Raw genomic sequence first — 25,649 nt, forward strand, 5'->3', positions numbered from 1 at the left:
TTAAAACGAGAAAAACAAAAAAAAATAACCGAAAAAACCGAACCGAAAAAAAAAATCAAATTAACTAATTAAAAAATCACAAAAAAATTCCGGTTCGGTTTCGGTTTCTAAAGTCTGAAACTGATTGAACCAAACCGAACCGGTTCAACCAGCCAACACTTAAACAAAAAAACAACTATAAATAGAATGTTTTCTAACCTTAAAGTAACATTCACCCATCAGCCCCCCTTCCCCTCCCTTCTCTGTATATCTCATTATCTCTCACTTTACTCTTTGCGTTGATTTTTCCCCCCTCCCTCTACTCTCTGCTTTGCTTTGATTTTTCTCCCCTCCCTTATAGATTTGATTCCTTTACGTTTTCTTTAGATCTTAGTTCTCCTGTTGAGTCTGTGGTTAGCTCTACTAACAGCCAAAGTAGAGGACTATTAGGTCCACCAAGAAAACCCCCTCCAATCTCTATACCGTTAAAAAATCCCATCTCTGACATTAGTCTCCACCAACAGCAGCAGTCCCTTGCTTACCAGAAGTTAAAGGCATCTCAAATAATTTGTCAAACAGTGCCTTATTGTACTTTCACTTATTTCTTTTTAAAAATAGAAGAGAAGCTCCTACTTTTCTGATTACTAATTGAGACCTCTGCTCTGTTTGTTTCTTATTCAAATTTCAGCATCTGAGACGACAAGTGATGCAGCAACAGAGTGTTTGGGGAAGGCAAAACAACATTTTGGGGACTGGAGTATTGTTTCCTCAAAAGCCACATTAGACCCATCCAGTGATCCAAAACAGAGGGAGGAATATTACTAGTGTTGGTAGAGGAACATTAGGTTTGAACCGGTTTGGAAGGGAAAAAAACCAAACCGAACCGAACTGAAATTAATCGGTTTGAACCGGTTTTCGGTTCGGTTCGATTCAAAAAATTAAAAAAACAATTCGGTTTGGTTGTTTATTTTGCTTCAAAACCGGACCGAACTGAAAATGCTCAGCCCTACTACCCATGTTGGAGTATCTATAGTTGGCGTTGTGTTGCACTTTCCTAACATGAGGTAGTAACCTCGTGCTAAACGCCAGCATTGCCAGACAACTTGATGCTTTTACCTCTAAAGTCAAGTTGGTTATGCACACATCGTATGTCAGTAGCACCAACAACACTACTGCCACCACTAATGATATTCGCAATCATCAAAACCACTTTTTTAAAAAACCTTCAAGCTAGATTTGGAAAGATTCTAGCCAAATTCAACAATTTTGGCTAGATCTAGCTGGAGCAGTAGCTATATTTGTTTGATAAATTCATGATTGAAGAAATAATTTTGCATATAAATCTAATTTGTAATTAACATCAATAACAATCAAAACATGCAATTAACAACATTAAGTTTCAAATGATAGCTCTAATACCACCGTTATGTTTCCTGAAACAAATAAACATAGAGAAAATAATAGCTCTAAATTTGTTTTGGAGTCTTAGGGATTTTGTTAGATAATATAGGGTTATGTAGGGTTTGAGGAAAAATCACTTGAAAATCAGATATATTTTTTTTTAGGTTTAATTAACTCTTCAAGACTAAGTTATCGCAAGCTATAAAACTGATCACTTTCCTTCCATCTAAAAGTAATCTACAAGAACTACCAGATCAAATATCTCCTAAATCTCATTTATGAGAAAGGGTTGATATGCCTTAAGTGCTAGCTCATTCTTTTTTATATTTTTAAGTGTTTTTATTCTATATAAAAAATATGAGGCATAACATTATATTTATAGAAAAAAAAATTGATAACTCTATAAATGATAAAATATCAAGTTTCTCCTTGGAAATTATCACACACACACACACAATTTTAGAAACTTATCTAATTAAGTCCTTTTTTGTTTTTTCATATTTTTAGAATTGTAATCCCATTTGAATTACAATATAGTCCTTAATTTCTAAAACTTATCTATAATTAAGTCATAATTTATTAATCATTTAGGTTAATTTCTTACATATGGTTTTTAATGTGTATGAGCTATTAGATTATCTAATATATTGAGCTAAATATAAATTGCAATCCTCATCAAATAGAATTAAATAAATTAAATAATTTAATTTATTATCAATTTAAAAATTGATTGATTTATAGTGACTACTAGTTAAACAAGCATGTAAAAAAAACTTTTTTTTTTTAATCTAAAAATTTATATTTTTTCTTTTATTCTTAAATTTAGATAATTTAATGTGAAGAGAGAAATGGGTCGTACACATTTTAGCAAATAAAAGATGATGGAGGAGAAGGGGTGAAATAAAAGAGGATTTTTAATTCAAAATATTTGATTTAGCAAATCAATGCAATCTTTTTTCATAAGACACCATCATATCATCTTCTCTGTACTAAAAAGAAAAAAAGAAAGATAAATGGTCTTTATATTTCATCACAAGTTCGGAAAATTCTTTCATTTTTCATTGGTGCTGGAAACAACAGTACTTGATCATGTTAAGACTGTTGGTTTCTTTGCAATCTACTTGAAGCGATCTCACGGATGTCTAAAAAGGATTTAATTAATACGACTAGTTATTACTCTACACCATCCATGAGACAAAACCCAATATGTATTGTTTCTCAAATTAACCGCACACTTAATCCTAACCTGCTTTTAATTATCACTTTAGATCATTATGGATTGCATTAATTATTGCAATAAGCATCTCTTAACACCCAAAATAAAACATTTTAAAAAAAGATCACGTGATTACAACAACTTGATGTGTCTCGAGGGCTATTCCAACAGCGTATTAAAGTGAGTACAAGGGCTATTGTTGGACGTCAACTTGGTGCAATTTCCATAACAACATACTTATGAGAAACAAAAGGGGGGGTTGCTATGCCCATGTAAAAGGGTGTAAGCATTGGCCGATTTGTTATGGAAATTGAATTTCCATGAGCATGAGTTGTTATACAGGTTATCTAGAAGAAAAGAAGACATGTTTGGTGACTCGAACAGAGAAAACTTTGCCGAAAGTTTATCAAAATAAGATTATTAAAAGCATAATATATAAAAGTGATTATATGATTGGATTGTCATTGCATGACCGAATAAAATTACCCTGTTCTATTAAAGATTAAGGCTCATATAATTATTACGACATTGTGAATATATAGGGTGTTACAATGTAATTTATATTTTGATTAACTTATTATAAATCTAATGGGTCACATGTATTAAGAACTATTTTTTATAAGTTAAATTATAATGGTTAATCAAGTGTGACTTGATTGTAAATATACTTTATAAATTAAAAACTAGAATGTAATTAACACAAAGGATTACAATTCTAGACCTAGAAAAATCATGTAGGAACTTGATTTAATAAATATCTAAAATTATCCTAATTTAATATATGTCATATTATTTAGTAAGCAAATTGATATTTTATCATTTATAGATTTATTAGATTTTTTTTATAAATAGAATGTTATGTCTCATATTTTGTGAGAGTTGTGTAGATGTTACAACATATATGGTACACAGAAACACTTGAAAACGCAAAAAAAAAAAAAAAAAAAAAAAAAGAGCTATCATTTAAAAGCATAGCGATCCTTCTCTCCATTAAGAGTTTTAGGAGATTTCTCTCTGGTATTTCATATGAATTATTGTTAAAAACTGAACACTTTGACAATTTGTGATTTGTGGCAACCCAACCTTGAAGAAGTTGAACAAACGTAAGAAAGAAGATCTAATTTTCAGGTAATCTTTACTCAAACTCTAAACAACCCTAGATTATATAACAGGATCCTTGGAATTCCAAAAAAAAATTAAAATTATCATTTCCGCAGTCTAAGAGTTTTGGAAAACCCAATACATATTAATTTTAAGTATCTCTAACACCTCATCTTATAATATTAGTTGTTTTCTTTCATAAAAAAAAAATATTAGTCTCAATAACTCTAATTAATATCCAATTTTAATATAATATTGATGCAATATGAATCCTGTAATGATAACTATTTTATAATTTTTTTTATAAAACATTTTTATTCTAAAAATTGTATATTTACTCTAAACTTAATAATCAAACTTAAATGAAAATGGAAGATAAAAAATGTCTTCAAAAATATAAATATATGTTTTATATGAATAAAATCAGTGCAACGTATAATCACTCGATTAATTATAGGGCATCTATACTAATAGTTACGTGAGTGATAGTTGGAGTAAATAAGAGGAGAGAATGAGAGTTAGGGGTGTTTAGATTTAGGGTCGGCATTTATATCTAATTTTTATTATAGATACTTGGTTTTTTTAGTTTGATCCGGGTCTATCCATTTCAATTTTCAGTTAATTTTAGGCCAATTTCTATGGATATTCTAAATAATTGGATTATTCTTCTCACCCTTTCCTTGAATCTACAACTTGTATTTTCAATATGCTTGAAACATGAAAAGGGTTGCACCGAATGTAGTTTTAATTTGAATTAAGTTGTTGATTGTCTATTGCTGTTGTTAGTTTTCCTCGTGGAGTATATGTTCTTGTCCCATTAACCATTTGTTTAACCTTCCATGTTCTTTTGCCTATATCCATGTTCAGTGTTTAGTTGAGACACTCTCCTTGCATCATATTTCTTCAGTTTACACATGAGTGAGTTATCTTAAACATGAGATCTAGGCCTTTCCTTCTGTTTTTCTTTCATTAAATTATGATCCTCAATCTAGAGGTTATCAAGGTGCTAGAGGTTATCAAGGTGCTTGGCCTATTGTCATGGACCTATTTTAGGTGTAACATTTGGCCTCCTTCTTTCCATGCATAAATAGTCTACATGCATGTTTGCTTTCCATGTGGAAAAAATAATTAATTTATCATCATTAATTGTTCCCTTTTCCAAGCTTCAATTCATTAAGAACAAAGTAACAAAAAGGACAAAGCTATACTTGCATTAATACACTAGGATTATATGCATGGATTGGAACCATGCCAAACATGATTCATAATGTGCGTTGTCTTGAATAGTCTGCTTGAATATGAAAAGAAACCAAATAGAACAATGAAGCAACTCTGCAACCATTTCTTCAATTTGCACGAGTTAGTTATCTTAAACATGTGATTTGAGCCTTTTCTTTTCTTTTTCTCTCATTAGCTTATGATCCACACTACAGTGGTTGTTCTCAATGAGCTTGGCCGAATGTCATGCGCGCCAAATTTGGATATAACAGTGAGCATAAGATAATGCATTAGGGCAAAATAACTGGGGCGTATTCTTCTATCTAAATTCCATAACGTGGATTTACGTTCCACGCATCCTAGCTAGGATTTAAACGTAACTCGATAAGAAAATAATGCGGACCAGAGGGAAAACGAAACTGAAAGCAAGTGCTCATTTGGGTATAAGGTGAACAATGTAAACAAAAATGCAACATCTTACAGCTAGCTATTTGAGGATTACAAGAACACCTTATACGCTCTTGATTTCAATATACACATGAGCACACAGAGTAGTAACTAAGCATTCATGCAAAGGAAAAAAAAATTGGGCATGCTTAAGATTAATATTAACACATTTAACAGATATAATACGAAGTTTGGGGAATTTATCCAAAAGACTACTGATAATTGGAACGTATGGGAGGCACATTGATCATTCGATTTAAGGATATTTATAGTTACAAGAAAAGATTTCACTGCGTGGCAAAATAAAATTGAAAAGCATTCATCATGTGATTTAAAATACAAATTGAAAGCTAGAATATTCATCAGAAAAAAACCCTTAATAAACAAGGTCTAACACCATTTAAAAAAAAAAAAAAGATGAGGAAGACTTTTGATTGAGGATACATTATCTCACATAGCATTCATCTCAGCCTAGTTTTCATTCCTCATCACTATCATACACCACTGTCATTCGACGACCCGATTGAATCTTTCTTGGAGGAGAGTCCTCTTCCGACTCAAACCCAATCCTCTTGCGACCACTGCCAAATTCCTTCCCCTTTTGCTTTGGCTCCTGCAAAGAGAAATAAAAAATTGAGAAATTATCATGTTCAACATCAAATGGATAAAAAGAAATTTATGGTGTTTGGCATCATAACTAGAAAACTACCATAAGAAAACCCATTACAGTAGCAGAGCAGATTCCTCCCCACATGCCAACACCATAACAATATAAAAAAAGGATAAAGAAAAGACACTCCAAATCACTTTATTTTATCCATCTTACACATTATTTTTTACCTACACATCAGTCTTATCATATCCAATAACTATTCTCCTAAGGTTTCATGATGTCTTCTGTATCTGTCACCAAATGTTTATCATCATCCCAGTAATTTGCAGGTCCTTCGCATAAGTCCTGCCCAATCTTGAAGAAACCAAATTTCTCATGACAGAAAAATTTATCAATGTCTGGGCTACATCACTAAAAATGAGTGGGAAATAATCTTTAATTCCAGTCTTAATGTGTTGGCTTTCACACTTTCTGGCTTTTCTGTCTAGTTCACAACAGGTATAGAATAGCCAGACAGCCAGGAAACTGGACACATCAGGTACTGGGAATTAAAAAATGCACATTATGCTGATCCTGCATTCATCAGGCAGCCCTCGGTAGAAAAGTCATTAAAATCGTTTTGTTTTTTTTTTTCAGATAGGAAGCACTACAAAATTTTCATCTAAACAACCTTGCAGAGAATACAGGCAACCCCATTGTATATAGGCATGAAATCTTAGCTGCAGATGTTCCTCGATATGACTAGGTATTTCCTTTAAAGTTTGTCTTGGACCAACAATTCAATTTAGTATAGATTAAACGAGACGAATCCTTCCAATTCTGTAAATAGTGCATTACTAGACTTTAAAACTCAAAAGACAGCAAGAACAAATATTGTATTATATTTTGTGCACCAAACTTATTTTGAGGACCATTTACAATTTGCAGACACACTTCTCCGCAGTGGTTATGAAACAAGCAGTACAAACAAAATAGCAAGATAGATTCACATACCTCTTCCTCCTCTGAGGCTCCATTAACTTCTATGTCTTCCTCGTAGTGTTCTTCTTCCTCTTCTTCATACTCATGCTCTGGTTCATCAACCCTCTTATGAACTGGAGACCTCTCATATTCATCTCCATCAGTTTCATACTCAGATTCCTCTCTTTCACTATCAGAGAAATCCACTGGGCGCTTTGATGATTTCACAGCAGACATAGATGACTTCCGTGGAATGTCTCTCTGTCCCTATTGGTATTAGTGCAAATGTCAAAATTAGGTTTTTCAAAGAAAAAAAAAAACAAATTGACTTGATGTTAAAAAGACCTTCTTAGCATTCATAATGCGTTTCTCTGCTCGAGCTTCAACTTCCAGATCTTCCTCAAAGCGACGAGAACGACGAGAGTTATAGTAATCTGGTTCATCGTCCTGATCAAAACAGTAGAATCAGAAGACTAGATAGGATAGGCGAAACTTTCAATTGGATTTGCACACAGAATGACAATTGATTGGTTCTAACAAAGACCTCATCAAGAGCACCCTCTAAAAATCCTGGTGATAGTTGGCGCCTCCTCTCTACAGTTGGTGTATATTTCCGGCTCACCTTTTCCCTCTTTCGGTTGAGAAGTACATTTGCTCTTATTGTCTGACTTTCAGCCTATAAAACCATACAGACAACAGAACTAGAAACCATGAAACCACAAACCAAATACAAGCCACTGTAACCTTAAGTAAACTAGTTAGTTACCTTTTCCTTTTCCTCCTTTTCTCTCTCAGGATCGATGTCGGTGATGCAGTTCTTAACTTTATAAGCCTTTCTATGGCGAGAGTCAACAAGGGCAGTCAATAGCCTATGGGAATTTGATGACAATGATGATGGCATAAACCTCATCTTCCTTAATATTCTTCCTTGTGATTGAAGAAGTGACTGAAATACAGATTAAGTTAAGTTCCCCAAACAAAGTTTCAGACTTGGGTGATGTTTACCAAGACATAAAGAATATTTTGACTCAAGAAGCAAACGGCAAGTTTCACAAAAGGACTTCACATTGGAGGCAAAAAAACTATGACAGCAACCAGAATCAAAACCAAAAGGTATTCATTCTGAACTTTGAATGTAAATAAACGCATGAAATGAAGTCTGCAATGGCAGCTCCTCTGACTGCTATGAAATTTACACAAAAAAGAAATACCATCAAGGAATTTTAAACTTCAGTTTACATCCAACAACCAACTTTGATCCTTTTGCTGTATTATTCATTATCATCCTGTTCCCAGGATAGAAAGTCCTCTTTAGCCACCAAATAAAAATAAGGAAAAGGAGAATAGGTCAATAAAGGGGCACACAAACAATTTCAAATGCCAAATCCCTCAGCAAGTAGCAGCATTACCATCAAGGACAACACTATCAGAGGGTTTACAGCATGTTAAACGATCCAGATATCTAACAGCATCACCTTCCCATAAAAAGTAACTACAGAATAGAAGTCCCATAATCAAGGACTCTAACTTGCAGCCATTTCCCAATTATTTCAACAAATTCATGTCAAAAAATCAGGCTTATGCAATCATTATGTTTGGAACTTAAGCCAAACTCTAAGCAGGTAAATGAGAGACTAAAAGATAAAGCAAGCAAAATATCATCATTTCCAATCACATATACACAGACTTGAGATGTCACCTTGTTATGTCTAAGAAAAAGGTGTGTTTGATCCTGTTGCGCATCTTGCACAGATATATCAAGAACTTCATTCCCAATTAATAACTGTAGGCTACCATCAGACCATCTCACGAAGCGTGCATTGCTTTCAACCTACAGATCAAACACAAATGTAAAAAGTTTTTAATTGGGAGAAGAAGAAGAAGAAGAAGAAGAAGAAGAAGAATCTGCTCACCGAATTCGAGCCATCAGGATTCTTAACAGTCCTCCATCGTACAATATTGTTTTCTAGGCGTATTCGTTTTTGAGCTCCAGATTCATCTGTCACAAATGTTTTCTCTTCCACATACGTCTTAGGATCAAATTGGTTTGGGTCAATGCCCATAATATTGGATACTTTAATCATGTTCATCTACATATAAGAATTAGACAATCACCACAAGTCAGAACATTTATACATCTAAAGTGGCAAAGAACAGAAAACGTCATCAACAACAACAGCCATCAGGCTGGTAAATTACACCTGTGGCTCCCCAAGTTTTAGATTTTGATCATTTAACCCCTGTACCACAACTTCAGGCATGCTAATTCTCACACTTTCAATTTATGGTCACACGGTCCCTTCATCCACTCATGTGTACACATGGCAAAACATGCAGGCATCTAAAAACCATTAGTTTAGAGACCAGAAATTAGAACTGTAAATTTTCTCAACCCCAAATTAGGACACGGGGATTAAAATGACCAAAATCTACAAATTTAGAGACCGCATGTAATTAACCAACCATCAGATATATTGATAGAGATCAGGAACATTTTCTTCAATGTAAAATATACTTTGACAAGTATTCAATCAAACAATGAAGAATTTTTTGCCAACACTGATAACCCCTCCAAAAACAAGAAGAGCAGGGATGAAAAGCACATCCAAAACTGTTCCAGCAGTATCTTCAAGAAGGAAAGACACTCCCCAACTCTACAAATTTGACACTTTAAAAAACAGAAAGGGATACACAAATGAGATCCTATATAATCTAAACAACTACTTTCAAGTTGTTTCCAATAGAGGCCAGTAGACCACTTAAACTTATTCTATATTCTGTTTACTTGCTATTGAAACTTGAAGAAAAACCATGCATGCATATCAAGCAAAGGAGAACTCAAGCACCAAAGAAATGATGAGTTAGTTAACATTTTAGAAGCAGATGGAACAAAGAAGAGAACACCTTCTTAGGATCGGCTGGAGGTTGGCAAAATGGCATCTCTATCTCCAATGGGGGGCCAAGTGGCTTCTCTTTAGGTTTAGCCTCTCGGTTCTCCTCTTCTGACTCATATTGAGCATCTTCGTCAGCTAGCATATCCTCTGGTCTCAGGTTCTTTTCATAGCTTTCCTCCTCTTCCATAGGAGACCTCTGAGGATTGAGAGCAAAATGGGTGACCCTTGGAGCCATTAGTGTGAATGGGAGCACCAAGCAATTAACACATGACAAAAACATTTGAAACATGGTATACACACATTAGAATCTTGCTCAATGTCATTACGAACTGCATATGCATCCTCTTCTTCATCCTCAGAGTCCCCAAACACATCACGAATCGCAGGAGCCGATTGTGCATTTTGAGCCTGATCTTTCTCCTCCTCAGGTGATTTGCTATTAAGAAATTCGAATATTCAGCAGGTTTAATACAGGAGAACATAAATAAATAGACCTCCAAGGAACTTGTGGCTAATCTTTAAGAACAACTTCTTTTTACAGTGGTGGATAGATAGGTTGCAGAAAGTTCTGGATGACAGAAAAAAGGTGAGGAAATAACCTTGGACTTCTAGCTTGATCGACCTCCTCATCTTCATGATCAACATAATGATGTTCCTCTGAACCACTTTCAATCACATCACGCCTGCGGCTGGTAGCCACTCTGTGACCATACTCTTCTTTAGCATCACTGTCAGAATCTTTTGCATCACTTTCATCCCTCTGATCACCGATATCTACCTCTTGGGAACTTTGTTCTCTTTCACCCTCACTTTCTCCAGGATCAGGTTCTACTTCACGCATTTCACCTTCACTTTCCACATGTACATCCTCCTGCCCGTCAACTTCACCTTCACCTTCGCCGTCATTCCTCAGCTCTCCCTCAGCTTCATCCTGCAAAGGAAGGAAACCCTTACAAAGATAAAATCATTAAAATATAAAACCCTAGCGAATTTCAAACAAAACCTAATAGCAGCAGCATTCTAATTCAATCAACTAGGTAGTTCAAATGAACAACAATGCAATGCATTGCAACCCAGTTAGGGTTTTTAATTTTAAGAGGAAAAAAACCCCACGTACAGCGAGGCTACAAATCCAAAAGATAATATTGAGAATAATATATAATATATATATAGGAGAAAAGGTGAATTGAGTATTTATTTACGGAAGCATAATTGGGCTGGGGATTGGATTCGTGCTCAGAATCGATCTCTTCTTCTTCTTCGGACTGATCGCCGAACAAGTTCTGCATCATCTGATGCCTCTTCTCCTCCCCCATCTTTAACGGAGTCTGAAGGTCTCAGCGCTTCCGATTGATTATTTATTAAATATCTTTCTATTGGGGATATACTTGCTGCCCTGCTACTGCGTCATCCTCTCCCTTTCTTTTGAATTCGTTTTCTCTTTTCCCGTGTTTGAGCTTTTATGAAAGGCCGTGTAAATTTAGGAACCATCGGTGATAGGGCGTCCCCTGAGCCAAATGGGTTGGATTTCATCTAGTTTGACAAAATAAATTTTATCGGGCCCAACTTGGTATAAAAAGATAATATCTTTTTTTTTTTTTTTTTGTATGAAAAGGTCCAATAAAAGATCCTATCATCACTAACCTAGTATCATTATACACTAGTTACGTGGTTCATTGCAATTAAATATTTTTATTTTTTATACATAATTATTTATAAAGGTTTTTTCAATGTATTTTAGGTAATTCAAAAAAAAGATAATAAATCAAAATATTTATGCACACATAATCAAATAAACTAAGAATTATATGCGTTAATAAATTAATAAAAAATTATTAATGACACCTAAAAATAAAACTTGAAAAATTGAGAGATAAATATAAATTAAGATATTGAATATTAAAAAATATAACATTAAATTGATTGAATAAAAAATAACTTGTAAGACTACGCATATTAAGAATATTATCTAAAAATAAATATTTTTTATTTTCAAAAACATAGCTTATCTATATAAAAGATATAAACAAAACCATAGATGAACCAAAGAAACTAGTCCAAAAATGAAACACATAACAAAAAAACAATATTTTTTTAAAAGAGACTCTTTGAACAAAATAAAAAAGATGAGATTTTGTCTATTTTTTTAGTTTTTGGAGGAAATGGTGTGTTTTTTTCATCTCTTTTATGGCCTCCCCTTCCTTTCCTTTGTCTCTTTCTTTTTATTTAATAGGAAACTATAATCCCCCTTTTCCAAGTAGATAATTTACATTTAAGTATTTCAATAACTATTTTTCTAAAAAAAAAAAAAAAGAAATAGCCTTGTATAAAATCTACAAGCTTTGACTTTGGACTCATATGAGCTAAATTGCCAAAATAAAAACTTGGATGTAGATTTAGATGCTTTGGGAAGTACTTTGGACTTGTTTCTTCACAAAACATGTATGCGAATAGAATTCATGAGTCATTTTAGAAAAATTATATTTCTCTCATATGAGCTTTTTTGCTGTTGAAATTTAGTAGTTTGACAGGTTTTTGAGTCAGGAAGTCAAAACAATTGAGTTTGCATCAAATAAACTTTTCTATCTTAAGATATTCTAGTTGGGATGGTTGAAGGTCATTAGTGACAGAATACAACATTTGTCTTTGAAGGCTGTAATTTCCATGCTCTTTCTCTTTTTGTTTTTCTTCCCATATATTTATAGAAAGATATGGATATTAGCTTTCTAATTCCACTAGAATCACTTCATTTTGACATCTAGAGCTCAAGCTCTATACAAAACATCGATCTGAGGTTGTATTTATCAATTATCTCCAATTTATTTCATTTTGAATCTTTAAATCTAAAAGTGTCTTTAAAACATAAAACAAATAATATTAATGCATTTTATATATAGAACATAGGCTAAAAATCTGGTAAACATGGGTAAAACTGTCACATAATATAGTTGCAACACTGACACCAAAAAATAAAGTCACAATACAAATAAAACAATTAAGCTCACACATGCCTATTAAGTCTCGTATGAATCCAACTTGTCCTAGTAGAACTCATGAAAATGGATAGGATTTTAGGTAAAATGACCAGATTTATGCCTAAACCAATTGATAAGTCAAGTAGTTGAGTTAGTTTATTGTTGCTTGTCATTTAATTTAAAATATTAAAAGTAATTTATTAAAAAATATTATTATCGAGCTCCAACTAAGAGTCATCTCCCCATAATTGTGTCCAACATCATGTTTCTCCAAACATCTAGATAACTGATATGGATATTAATACGACAAAACACAATGCTAGTGTGTCAATATTACATATTCATCGAGTTACATTATTTCGATGAAACTTTAATCAACAAAACCCTAAACCTTAACATAATCAACAAAACTATAATTCATAATTTTTTCTTCTAAATAACATAATTTATCAACTCAATTGAGGTATTTGAAGTTTATTAACACAATTTATAGTTAATTTAACCAAAATCAACAAATTCCTAAACTAACAGAATGCAATTCCAACTCACATAAACCTATCATCGATTTGGCCCTAAATAATACCATTTTAAAACTTAATTAATGTATTTTTATATTTGATTAACATAATTTATAGTTAATATCTTACTTTAATCAAAATTAAAACAAACTCTAAACTAAATCACATAACCTTAAAACCCAAAAAACTCGTAAATTGGCTTAAAAAATCAAATTAAAAGAGAAAAAAAAATGGATTATATATGCAATTGATGAAATAAAGATGTTATGAAGGGTGACAGTGACATTGCTACTTGCTGCAGTGGGTGGAGAGGTGGAAAGAGAAAGATGCTGGATTTGTGAAATTTTAATTTCAGTAGTGGTGCAGATGGCAACTGCATGTAACTATAAATAAATAATAAATAATGAGCTGTGCTAGATTGGAAAATTTGTCTCGACTGTAATAATTTGATAAGTATTCCTTTATAAAGTGCTGCAATGGAAAAAACTAAAAAAGTTTTCTCCACCATGGTTATTAAACTAGTTTAAAAATTGACCCAAAGCTGGATTTCAGGTTACATAGATGAATTTAAAAAAATTAAAAAAATATTTAAAATTTTAATATTTTATATAAAAAAATCAAAAAACAATCTATGTGAATATACACTATATATATTATAAATAATGGAGTTTAAAAATTATTTCAAAAAGTTTTTTTATCCCACAATAAAAAAACATTATTTTTTTTTATGAACACAAAATATATATACTAAAAAGCTTTAAATTCACGTTAAAAAAATAAAATATATTTTTAGTATTTATATAGTAAAAAATAAGTTAGAAATCAACTGAAAAATATAAAAAAAATAATTTTTAGCCAAGAAAAAAAACACATTAAAAAAAAATTATTTATATTAGGTTTTGCCTTGTCGCCCAGATTTCAAGTTAACGGTCAACTGATTTTTTACGGAATCAATTAGAGAAAAAATAGATCTAGTTAAGGTTCCAGATCACTTGGATTTTAAATTGACCCACTAAACCGGACCATGCTGATAACTATGCTCCCCATGAAACTGTTTGCTTTTTTCTTGATGCATGGCCGAAGCCAAAGATAGAGAAATAAGTAGTAAATTTAAAATAGGAGTTCAGGTAGAAAGAACAAAAAAGCACTCACGAGCCGACACCGTACGGGACCACCTCCCCCCCCCCCCCCAATCAAATATTTTTTTTTTCTAGAATAGATAGCCACCACATTTGCATTTGCATTTGCATTGTAACACCACACTCTACTGTACGGACCCTCTTTCTCTCTCTCTGTAAAACTGCAACATTTCTCTGTCCGCCATTGATATCTCTAACGCTCTTTCCCCATTGTTCAATCAATAATGGCTCTTTTAGTGCTTGCAATATTCATGTTGGCCATGACTGGTCGTGCAAGTAAGTTATGATATTATCCTTCTCTCTCTCTCTCTCTCTCTCTCTCTCTCTCTCTCTCTCTTATCTGTTTTGGTGTCTATTTTTTTCTTCCTCTCAGCTGACAACCGAAGCCACGGGCACTAAATCTAATCCCATTCTAGACAAGGATATCCTCTCCATCCTTTTTTCCTTTCACCGATTTTTCTCTTAATAGTTGTTTCTTGATAACTTTTTCTTTTTTTTTAAAAAAAAAAATAAAATGTTTTTTTATTCTGTTAATAGTTGGTTTAAGGCAATATACTGTTTCCACGATGCAATCTCTTCTTCATCTTATTTTTGGTGGAGTAAGGTCTAATTACTGTTTTTTGTTTTTAGCCAGTTGTGCCATTTTTGTTTCCTGTTCATCTCCGTCTTTAACTGTACTACAAATGGAGAGCGTCTTCCTTTATCATTTTTTTTTCCTTAAACCCTAATTGGATATAAATGTTTCACTCATTTCATTCTGTAATCTTGTTGTGGTTAGGTTGCACATGGTGTGTTTGCAAGGAAATGAGCGATTCAGTCCTCCAGCAGACTCTAGACTATGCTTGTGGAGCTGGGGCTGATTGTGGCCCTGTCCATCAAAATGGCCCTTGTTTCCAACCCAATACTGTCAGGGCTCATTGCAATTATGCTGTGAACAGCTACTTCCAAAGAAAGGGGCAGGCTCAAGGCACCTGTGATTTTAAAGGCACTGCAACCGTTTCTGCATCTGATCCTAGTAAGCCATTCTCCAAATCTCTCACGTATTAATCTTACCTGTTGGTTCTTTGTGAATAAACCCACGGACTCACTTATTCTTCTTCTTTTTTTGTAATTGATCTAGGCATTAATGGCTGCTCTTATCCTTCCAGTGTCAGGTAATATGCTTTAATTAACTGGTAGAATTTTTGTGTTCAACGACTATTTTCTTAGCAATCAATCCGAAGTCAGATAAGGTGCAACACTCTCTAGTGATCTCTGGTTGCCCTCAACTTCTTCAAATAAAATTCCTTGAGGCAGAATAGTTTGTAGACTGCCTTTACTAGAAGATTATTTTAGGTGAAGAACTGTCTTAATTAGATGAATACACTACGATTAGATTTGGCCACCCCAACATCCATCACTGAAATTAAATATATATATAAGAAGCGAGCACACATACTTCATGCAAACTTTATCTAATATAATATGTAGGGACGTGAACCAAAAATCCAGGTCATGGAATTCCATCCTCCGTGATTTTGGTTTTTAGTTTATTCTAAAAAGTGTTATTAGAAAAATCCTAATAACTTATCGAGACTCAGGTATTTTGTTTTATATATATATATATATATATATATATATATATATATATATATATATATCAGAATAACCTTTTAATTTATTAAAATCCTAACTCGAGTTGACCCCAAGTACCCAAAGGTTGGCCTAAACCTAGACCTTGAGCTGGGTAACCTGGGTTGTTATTATAATAACTATAAGAAAACTCAGCTATAGGTGGAATTTATGTATAGCTCATGGTTCTGGCCAGGGTTGTTAATTTTATTTTGGTTAGTGTTTTGTTTTTTCAATTGGAATGGAATATTTCAGTTTTGGACTATTTCGACGTGCCGTTTCAGGATTTTACTGTTCATATATAAATAAATTCAACAAACATAATTCAAATACAAGATAAATTAATTATAATTTATGCAATCAAACAAATATAATTTTAAAATTTAAAATATTTCTAAATAGTCAAGATTAAATAGATCTTTAACATAAAGTAATTCAACATTAACAAACTATCAAAATATTATGAAATTAAAATGTTTTAATACAAATATTTTAAATATAAAGTTAGGTTAATGTTATCAAGGTTAATGAGATCTAAAGCATCTTTTGTTTTGCTCAAATTCCTACCAAGTATAACTTGAAAAAAAACAATATGAATATAAACCATATATATTAGTGATAAATCTAATTTTAAAAAATTAATATCATTGTTATTAAAAATAGTAATGAAAAAGAGCTTTTTATACTTGGGTGGTTTAATTAATTAAATTAAACCAGATTCAATTTGATTGAATGATTTTTTAAGACCGGAACGGAACATGTAGAATGAAACCGGAATATTTCGGGCTGAATTTAGCTGAAAAATATGAAATGAGCCAAGATTTAAAATGAAATAAAAATTCTTTTGTTTTATTTTGTTTTTTAAATTAATATAAAATATTTCAAACATTCCAAATAAAATGAAATAGAATTCACAACCCTGTTCTGACAGGATAAAGTTTAAGGTGCTTAACCAAGCTGGATGCTGGACTTGAAATTGTATAACAGTGAGAGCAAAAACTCGAGGCTGATGTTTATGCAAAACCCTATACAAAATTCTGAATACTGTGGAAAATCACTATGCCAAAAAACACCGTTTACCCTCTCCTATTTCATTCTAGATTTGCTGTTTATTTTTTTTCTTTCATTTTTGTTTTCAAACTTTTTTTTTTTGATAATTGAACTGTTCAAATTAAAATTAGAGAACAATTAATTTAAATTTATTGACCAAGGATAAAAATTTAAAGAAAGAGAACCAATGTGGAAAAAAAGATAAAAATAAATGGTGGGTTTTAAGTACTCGTTAAAAGTTCAATTTAGTCTTACTTTTCAAATTATACCTATTTGGTTCTTTAATATTTTTAACTTAATTTTGGTGTATATATATATTTTTAATTATTTTTGAGTTCCTAGTTGATAAAAAATCGTTGGATTTTAGTGGTTGAGAAATAAAATTTGTGTTTACACCGATTTTAGCAACTAAAATAGTTGATATTAGTTTTAACGGATTCTATTTAGTGAGAGGAGTTGTATTTAATTGTTTTTTCACCTTAAAATTACCTAGCTCGGGAAGAGTTTTTGGTTTCTAGTTGATTTTAGCTTTTTATGTGGTTTATAGGTTGTTTATGGACTATTAATAGATTTATCAAGATGTTTATGGTCTTTTCTAGATCAAAAAACCATGAGCTCTACTTTTTCGATCACCACCGTGACAAGAATATGGGGAGAAGCATATTATGTGTCATCTAGAATTTTTAAAATATTCTTTTAAAAAGATATGTATTTTTTATGTTTTTTTAAAAATTATTTTTAATTTATATTTAAATTAATGCACCTTTTTGATTTGTTTTGTATTTAAATTTTAAACGGATTATTCTAATTCATTTATAAGTTTTTTTTATATATATGTTTTATATAAATGAACTTTATTTTTGAATTTTTAAAATAATTTTTTTAAAATTTATATTTAAATCAACACACCTTCCTGATTTTTTTTATCTAGCCTTTTTAAATAATGACTTTGTGTTTAATTTTTAAAAGATTATTTTAATATATATATATATATAAATAAACTTTATTATAAATAAGTATAACCTTGTATAATATTTTTATTTTATTTTATTTAATTAGTTTCATGTGTTAATTTTTATTACCATTTGATTAAACAAAAAATTAAATTTAATGAACAGTTAATAAACATAACTAGATAAATAAATTGTGTTGCAAATCAAATATTTTATTTTATATTTATCATTTAATTTTTCTTATTAAGACTTTAGTTGATGAAAATCAAATAAGAAGATCATACAGGTGAGAGCTAACTTTTTTTGTAAAAAAAGAAATTGATTTAGCTGAAAAAAAGGTAAATTTTTTTATTTTTTTAACTTCAAATTTTTTATTTTTTTAAAACTGATATAAAAAATAAATTTTAAATAAAAAAAAAAACAACTCTTAGCTAATGCTTATTTAGATTCCGGTACTGGCTAGTGGGAACTTTTTTTCATGTGGGATGGGCATCTTTCCTTTTATCACTCGGGGAAAGGTAAGTGCTCGCGGGAATTTCGAGTCTGTCCACTGTTTTCTCGGAGAGGTTACTTTTTGTTTGTAAAATTCTACAACCCTTCTTTTTTTTTTTTTTTAAGTTTAACGTGGGTGTTCGGGCCAACTTGCGTGTATTTTGACTAATCCTACAGGCCCTGAAGTTAACGATCATATAAGCCTCTAATGGCCATCATATAAACAACTAGGGCTTCGAACCTGAGACCACAGAAAAAACAAACCTTTTAATCCTAAGCTCTTATCATTGGACCACTACTTAGATGATTTACGAGCCTCCTTTTTATTGTGATAGGAATGACATCTTTTTCCTTCATAGCTGGCTGGGAAAAATAGTTCATGAACATCATCATTCAATTTCAATAGGTGCTTGCAGGGATTTTGAGTGTCTATGAGCTGTTTTCTTGAAGAAGTTGCTTTTTGCTTGTAAAATCTACAAGACCCTTCTTTTTATTCTCATAGGAATGGCATCTTTCCTTCATAAGCTGGTAGGGAAAGATATCTTTTGGCAAAGAATTTGCAGCCTCCCTCGCTATCATACTGTTTTCTTTCAGCTGATGCTTTTTGTCAGTGACGCCCTTCTTTTCTTTTCTCTCGAAGTCTCATCTTTGATCATTTTTCAAGTGATTTTTTGTTTTTTTTTTGGTTTCATACTGGCTCGTTTTGAGATTGAATGATGATGTTCTTGAACTCATTTTAACCATTCATTGCTGGCTACTCTTCTCACTTCGATAAAAGGATGATACTGCAATAATTCAGATCGCATGCCCTTCGATAAAGTTAAAATGCCACTGGAACGTAACTGGGACAGCATCTCAATATAAAAGATGCATTCCATGTAAGGACAATAATGTACCTCAAAAACATACCGCCTCCTTACTTTCTAACCAAGCTCTCCATCATCCTTGTTATTAGTAAACTGGAATATTATTTCAGTTCAAAGAAAACGAGCAACTGGCGATACAGATTCCGTCCTGTGAAATTTTTTATAACTATCAGTCAACAATGCCTTGATGGTTTCTTTTCTATCGAAACTTTAAATCTATGTTCGTCAAAAAGTGAGTGTCTCCATGGTAAAAAGCTGTGAATAAGCGTGTTTAACAAATGAGGCAAGGAGTTTTTTATGGGATTCTAACATGTAAAAAAAAATTAATGAAATAATACAGTATAAAAAATTTTAGAGAAACAATACTAGTTTAGAAATTTGTAGATAACATCCATAATTTGCAAGTAGCAACTGTGATTCTCGAGTTACAAGTATTATTTGTGATTCTTTTAAGTTGTAAAATTACTAGATATAAGATTCAATAAAGAGATAAAAGAAGAGATCGAGAAGAAAATGAAAAGAATTTTCTTTTTTTTTAAGCATATCTAAATGCTGATGATGATATTATTATTATAATTGAAAAGATGTTGAAGATAAAAATTCTAATGATATCAAGAAAGGTCATAAAAAATGATTGAAATAGACTATATTAGCAGGGAAAAGCAAGTGAACCCAGACACTTTTGTATAACTCGTATAATCTATTTCGTTCACCTTTTGTGATTTTTTTTAATGTCGTTAAATTTGTCTTGTTGTAATCTTTCTAACGATACAGTGATAGTGATATTGTCGTTAGAGTTTTGATTTGCATTTGATATAATTTTTTTCTTTGTTTTTTTTTTATCTCACGTAATTTGTAAAGATACTAGTTACATGACCCATGTGATGTCGTGAGTTATTTTTTTTTACATAAAAAATATATATAAAAAATAAAATTTAAAAGTGTTAGATTTTTCTACAAAGCTATACCTAACAGTCTTGAGTTTGACTATAATGCCTGACCTAAAAGTAATATTTATAATATTAATAATAACATTAAACTTGCATGATCCAAGTTTAAGTGAGTTTGACTGCAACACCGGACCCAAGAATATTGGATGAGGGTCTGGTTATAAGGTTGTGTCATAAAAGTATGATAATTAAATAGATTAATTAAAAAGAAAAAAAACAATGAAAAAAACCAACATGAAAAAAAAAAACTAATGAAGAAAAATAAAAAAAAAATCTGAATCAACTGCATTCACCTTTCAAATCAGATTAACCTGTAAAACCTGAGATTCGTGTTATGAAAGTTTGATAACTAAATAGAAAAAAAAATCGACGAGTTAAATGAAAAAAAAGTAACAAACTGAACTAAACGAAAAAAATTGATTGAAAAGGAAAAAAAAAATTCGGGTTAACTTGTTAAATTAGGTTAACCTGTCAAACCCAAAATTCATATCATGAAAGTCTAATGACTAAATAAAAAGTTTTTTTCACATTAACAAACTAAATTAAACAAAAAAAAATCATTTAAAAAAAATAATTAAGAGTTTTAGTGTGTATAGTGAAACACTAATATTTAAAAGGCGTAGGGAAAACTACATTATTTTTCCATACATTTTAGAATATTACTTAATATAAGCAATTGAAATTAAAAAAAAAAACCCTAGTGGCACATACAAGCTTAAAAAAAAATTCATTTCCCCATAACACTATTAAAAAAAATTTAATAATATTAAAAAATATCATAACAACAAATGAAATAAGCCACATCAGGTATTTAAAAGTGGTGGGGGTCATTTATTTTTGTATCGCACATATAATCTATTTTGATTACCATTGATAATCTTTGTTGACATTTTTGAATTTATATCGTGAACATCATTTGAATAAACACACTTGTTTTCATTGTAACTTCAATTTGTTTTTGAAGTTTTTGATTTTTTAAGCATATTAATAATAATAATAATTTTAAAATTTAAAAGAGTTGAAGATAACATTAATGACTTGGAAATCATAAATGTTATTTAAGGCACTGTGCTATTTATTTACAAATTTTTTATATTATATTATTTTATTAATTGTTTTTACTGCACCCGAATCAAAAAAAATCTTTGGGGGCATCTTTAGATTTGTACGATAGAAGTGTCACATCAGTTGTGGGCCCTATATTTTGATTATGATTCCAGACATCAAAACAAACTTGGATGGGCAAAAGATTTTGAGATACGAACCAACTTTTTAATTTTGAGATGCCTTGAGAAATGTGTATAGCAGCATGTGTGGTCCCACAGTTCTAGCTACGGTGCCTTTAAGGACAACTACTTGTACGCATATATAATCGTTTTTTTTTTTTTAATGTCTAGAAAGCGGTTATTTTTTAATTTTTTTTAATATATTAAAATATTGTTTTTTTAATTTTAATATTATTATATTAAAATAATTTTTAAAAATATACTTTAAATTTAAAAACAAACACACTCGAACAATAACAATAAAAAATAGAGTGGGTGGTACTGTATACTTTCCCACAAGCCTTGATTATACGGTAAGCAAAATGTAATCATGGAAAGTGTGTGTGTGTATATATATATTTTATTTAAAAATATATTAAAATAATATATATTTTTTATTCTTTAAAATTTATTTTTTTTTATGTCAATACATTAAAAATATCTAAAAAAATAAATAAAAAACCAATTTTCTTAAAAAGTGCGGCATGGCCGAAGACAATTAATATAGGAAAAGGGAAATCCTTGAATACTGATTAATAATTTGAACTCGTAAGGTATGATGCTGTTTGCCGAAGCTGAACTAGAATTTTAGGCATGAAGGTGACAATAAAAAATATACCACAATATATTTGCAAATAAAATTTAAAAAAATATTGTTGATAGAGTGACATGTAATTATGTTGGGAAGGCATAGAGGTCTTGAATTCAATGTGTATATATATATATATATATATATATATATATATATATATATATCTGAAAATGGTAGATAAAATTTTAGTACTAAAATGGAAACTTTATTGAACGGGCATCAGCAATGCTGTAGTTATGTGATGGCATGGAGGGGATGCCATGCAGCACAATGTACTCGTGCTGCGTTATCACTAGGATTTAAATTAATTTTGAACTTAAAAGAAGAAGGCACTGCATTATCGATGTTCTTTTATGGTATCATGAATAAATAATGAAAAGATGATGACAATATTTAAAATAATGAATTAAAAATATATATTAATTGATAAAAGAATGTTAATATTAATTAAAGACTAAATTATAAAGTTATTTTTTTCAATAAGAAGTAAAAATAAATATAAATGCAAATATTTTATCTTGATTGTTCTTTTTATTTTATGTATATATATATTTTTTTATCATGGAGATTTACTATAGTTGCTAAATACATATCATTTGTTATCATATAAATTTAAAATGCAAATAAAACTAATCTTCTTAAATTTAACAATCCAAAAAAATTAAAAATAAAGCACAATAATCTCTTGGAGATATTATGAAACTATAGAGACAATTTAAAAGATTTATTACTCTTTGAAGAATTAGTTAAACTAAATAATTTCAAAAATAAGAAAGGTTATAAATTAATAATAAAAAAAGACCCTAGCGTGGATGGACCAGAAACCTATTTTTATGTAAATTTTTGTTAATTAAAATAAATATAAATAACAATTTCAATGATATACATTCAAGAGTTAAAATTGTATTTTTCAGTACAAAACTCATTTTTTAAACATGTATTTATTTATTTATATAATGAAAACATGTTTTTTAAATAAAAACTTACCATAGTTTCCATAAAAAGAAAAGAAAAAATTCATTCCTCAATATTTTTTTCACGTATGATAAAATAAAACATAAAAGAATAATTAAACTATTAGATTTAGGAATAAATTATTCATAAAACAATTGCTAATATTACCGTAAAAAGCTATGATTTAATTTAAAAGTTATGACATGACTAGAAAATTTTTAAAATATTTTCCAAATAATTTCAATTCTTTAAAACTACCACAAGAACACTCTATAAACCTTAATAAAGTCATTTTTAACTTTAAAACATAATCTATTCACCTTAAAATTAAAACAAAATTAAACTGAATCCAAAAGAAACTTCACAGGCCTCCATCTACTTTTTCTATTATGTTTGAAGTGAAACATTTATTGTAAAGATTAATTCATTTACACCATGATTGATTTTTTTTGTGAGCGCTGAATTATGGCTGACTGAATTCTCTCTAGTTTTCCTGTCACTGGTAACTTTCTCTCCTCATGCAACATCAAAATCCTAAAACATGAAAAAAAAAAAAAAAAGTTCAGGAGCAAAACATAAAATCATGAAACAACAACAATCAAATATGCCAAAATTGAGAGACCGAATTGATGTTAGGCTTTATTTTTTGTTTATATTAATTTGGGTCGTCATCCTTTTAAATTTTTAAACAATAACTTAAAATTTTGTTATGTTAAATCAATATTTTATTTAATAACATGGTATTCTCTAATCAAAATCATAATATTTTATAATACCTCGCATACACTGGAACATGTAAATAAAAAAAATAAAAAATAAAAAACCATAACAACATAACTTCTGAGGATCAAATTAAAAAAAAAAAATGTTTGGTGACCAAAGGGGAAAGAACTAAGAATTTGAGGGATTTAGTAAAGGAAAAATGGCTCAATGAACAGTAATATGAATAATGGGATGAGAATGAAGTAACAGCACAATGTTTTGCTGTTCTCTTTGAATTTATCAGGTAACATCGTTAATGTCCTGTTATGTCTAAAATAAACTTCAGACTGGATGCTTTTTATTTGAGAATTGAGGTGAGGTTTATGCGAGTAATAATTAACAAAGAGACAGAGTATCCAGTCAGCTGAGAGAGAGATGAGGCATCGGATTTCTTCAACATATTTTAAGCTCACTAATGTAATGTCCGTATTTGAAGTTTCTAGAATTAATATTTAGACGTGCAAAATAATTATACAAGGAGTTAACGCCTTTTTAAACGAAGTACAAGTGTAATCATCTTGCGGATGTAACTTCAGATGAATATTTGCCCTCTATGATTGCCCATTTCTTTTTGTTTAGGGAATACATAAAGGGGAGAAGAAAAGGCTAAAAACTTCCAGTTTGAGGACATCCATTATACCTTTTCAAGCCTGTCGATACATGTCAATTCGAAACTCAGTAAATGTTCTATTTTATTTGTCCTTGAGCAGCTTGACGAAAGAAATGTCCTCTCTCAATCTCTACGATTAACTTCGTGGATTGTTCTTTGTCATGTGTTCAAAACTTATTTTTCGACCACCTGACCACCTTCTTTTTTCCAGCGCTGCAGGCACCAGCACAACGCCAACTCCAGTCACCGCAACGCCAACTCCGGTCACCACAAATCCATCCACCACCACACCCTCGACCACAACCCCATCCACCACCACACCCTCGACCACAACCCCATCCTCTACCACTCCCACCACTCCATACTCGGCAACACCTAATGGAGTGCTAGGTGGGATTGGCAATGGAATAGGTCCATCAGGAGCTGGAATAAACACAGACATCCCTGATGCTGGGTTAAGACTTGAAAACTCTGGCCTGTTCTCTTTCTTTATAATCCTTGTGGTATCCAGTTTGATGCTTTAGTGGGGTTGAAGGTGCAAGAATGTGATCCTGATTGTGGCGCTGTGGTGGGGTACGGTGGTCACAGGTGATGCTGGATATCAATGTGCGTTTGTGGGTATGCATGTGATTATGCTGTTGTTTATCTTAAGATACGCTAGCTAAGTTTTTGTTTGTTTCTTCTACTTTTCTACTTGGGTAAGAAAAATGGGCTTGTGTTCCTTTTGGAATGTTATGTGGTTTCCGGTGGGACGACTCTGTATCTGAACTATTACCCCCGTTCTGTAAACCTAGATTTAGATCTAGAAAGCAGTAATTTATTGATGTTCTCAAGAGAGTTTGGCACCCTGGCTCTAATTAGGACAGCAAAACTTCGTTGCTCTACACCCATGGCTGTTTTCCGGTCACTCCTTTGTGTGCTTTGTTGTTTTCAATAATGATGCCCGTGCCTGTTGTGAGTGGTGCAACGCAAGATTATAAAGTTTTTAGGGAAAAGAAACAGAAAATTTAGAGTGCCTTGGTTATAAAGGCAATCTCAACCCTCTCCAATGCCTTTGAATTTTAGAAGTGACATTTGTTCGTA

The 25,649-nt window shown here is 31.2% G+C and overlaps 2 protein-coding genes across 4 annotated transcripts; one reads left to right on the forward strand and one right to left on the reverse strand.

Moving 5' to 3' along the window:
• Positions 1-5,581: 5,581 nt before the first annotated feature.
• Positions 5,582-11,288, reverse strand: LOC118029026 (protein LEO1 homolog). 2 transcript variants are annotated; one of them, XM_073403613.1, is made up of 11 exons: positions 11,032-11,288; positions 10,429-10,760; positions 10,130-10,265; positions 9,840-10,025; positions 8,849-9,025; positions 8,635-8,766; positions 7,702-7,881; positions 7,480-7,611; positions 7,281-7,382; positions 6,969-7,196; positions 5,582-5,975 (listed from the first exon to the last, which is right to left on the reverse strand). In XM_073403613.1, the coding sequence occupies exons 1-11, from the start codon at positions 11,143-11,145 to the stop codon at positions 5,841-5,843; spliced, it is 1,854 nt and encodes a 617-aa protein (XP_073259714.1). In that variant the 5' UTR covers positions 11,146-11,288; the 3' UTR covers positions 5,582-5,840. The 2 variants fall into 2 exon arrangements, with proteins under 2 accessions (XP_073259714.1, XP_034888696.1); XM_035032805.2 differs by having other exon boundaries at positions 6,969-7,202; positions 11,032-11,287.
• A 3,261-nt stretch (positions 11,289-14,549) lies between these two features.
• Positions 14,550-25,411, forward strand: LOC118029025 (PLASMODESMATA CALLOSE-BINDING PROTEIN 2). Of its 2 annotated transcripts, XM_073403639.1 has the most exons (5): positions 14,550-14,737; positions 15,240-15,476; positions 15,582-15,615; positions 24,778-24,841; positions 24,872-25,411. In XM_073403639.1, the coding sequence occupies exons 1-5, from the start codon at positions 14,686-14,688 to the stop codon at positions 25,088-25,090; spliced, it is 606 nt and encodes a 201-aa protein (XP_073259740.1). In that variant the 5' UTR covers positions 14,550-14,685; the 3' UTR covers positions 25,091-25,411. The 2 variants fall into 2 exon arrangements, with proteins under 2 accessions (XP_073259740.1, XP_034888695.1); XM_035032804.2 differs by having other exon boundaries at positions 14,552-14,737; positions 24,778-25,411.
• The last annotated feature ends 238 nt before the right edge of the window (positions 25,412-25,649 follow it).

This window comes from Populus alba, chromosome 12 (assembly GCF_005239225.2).
Source record: "Populus alba chromosome 12, ASM523922v2, whole genome shotgun sequence".
Lineage (NCBI taxonomy): Eukaryota > Viridiplantae > Streptophyta > Magnoliopsida > Malpighiales > Salicaceae > Populus > Populus alba.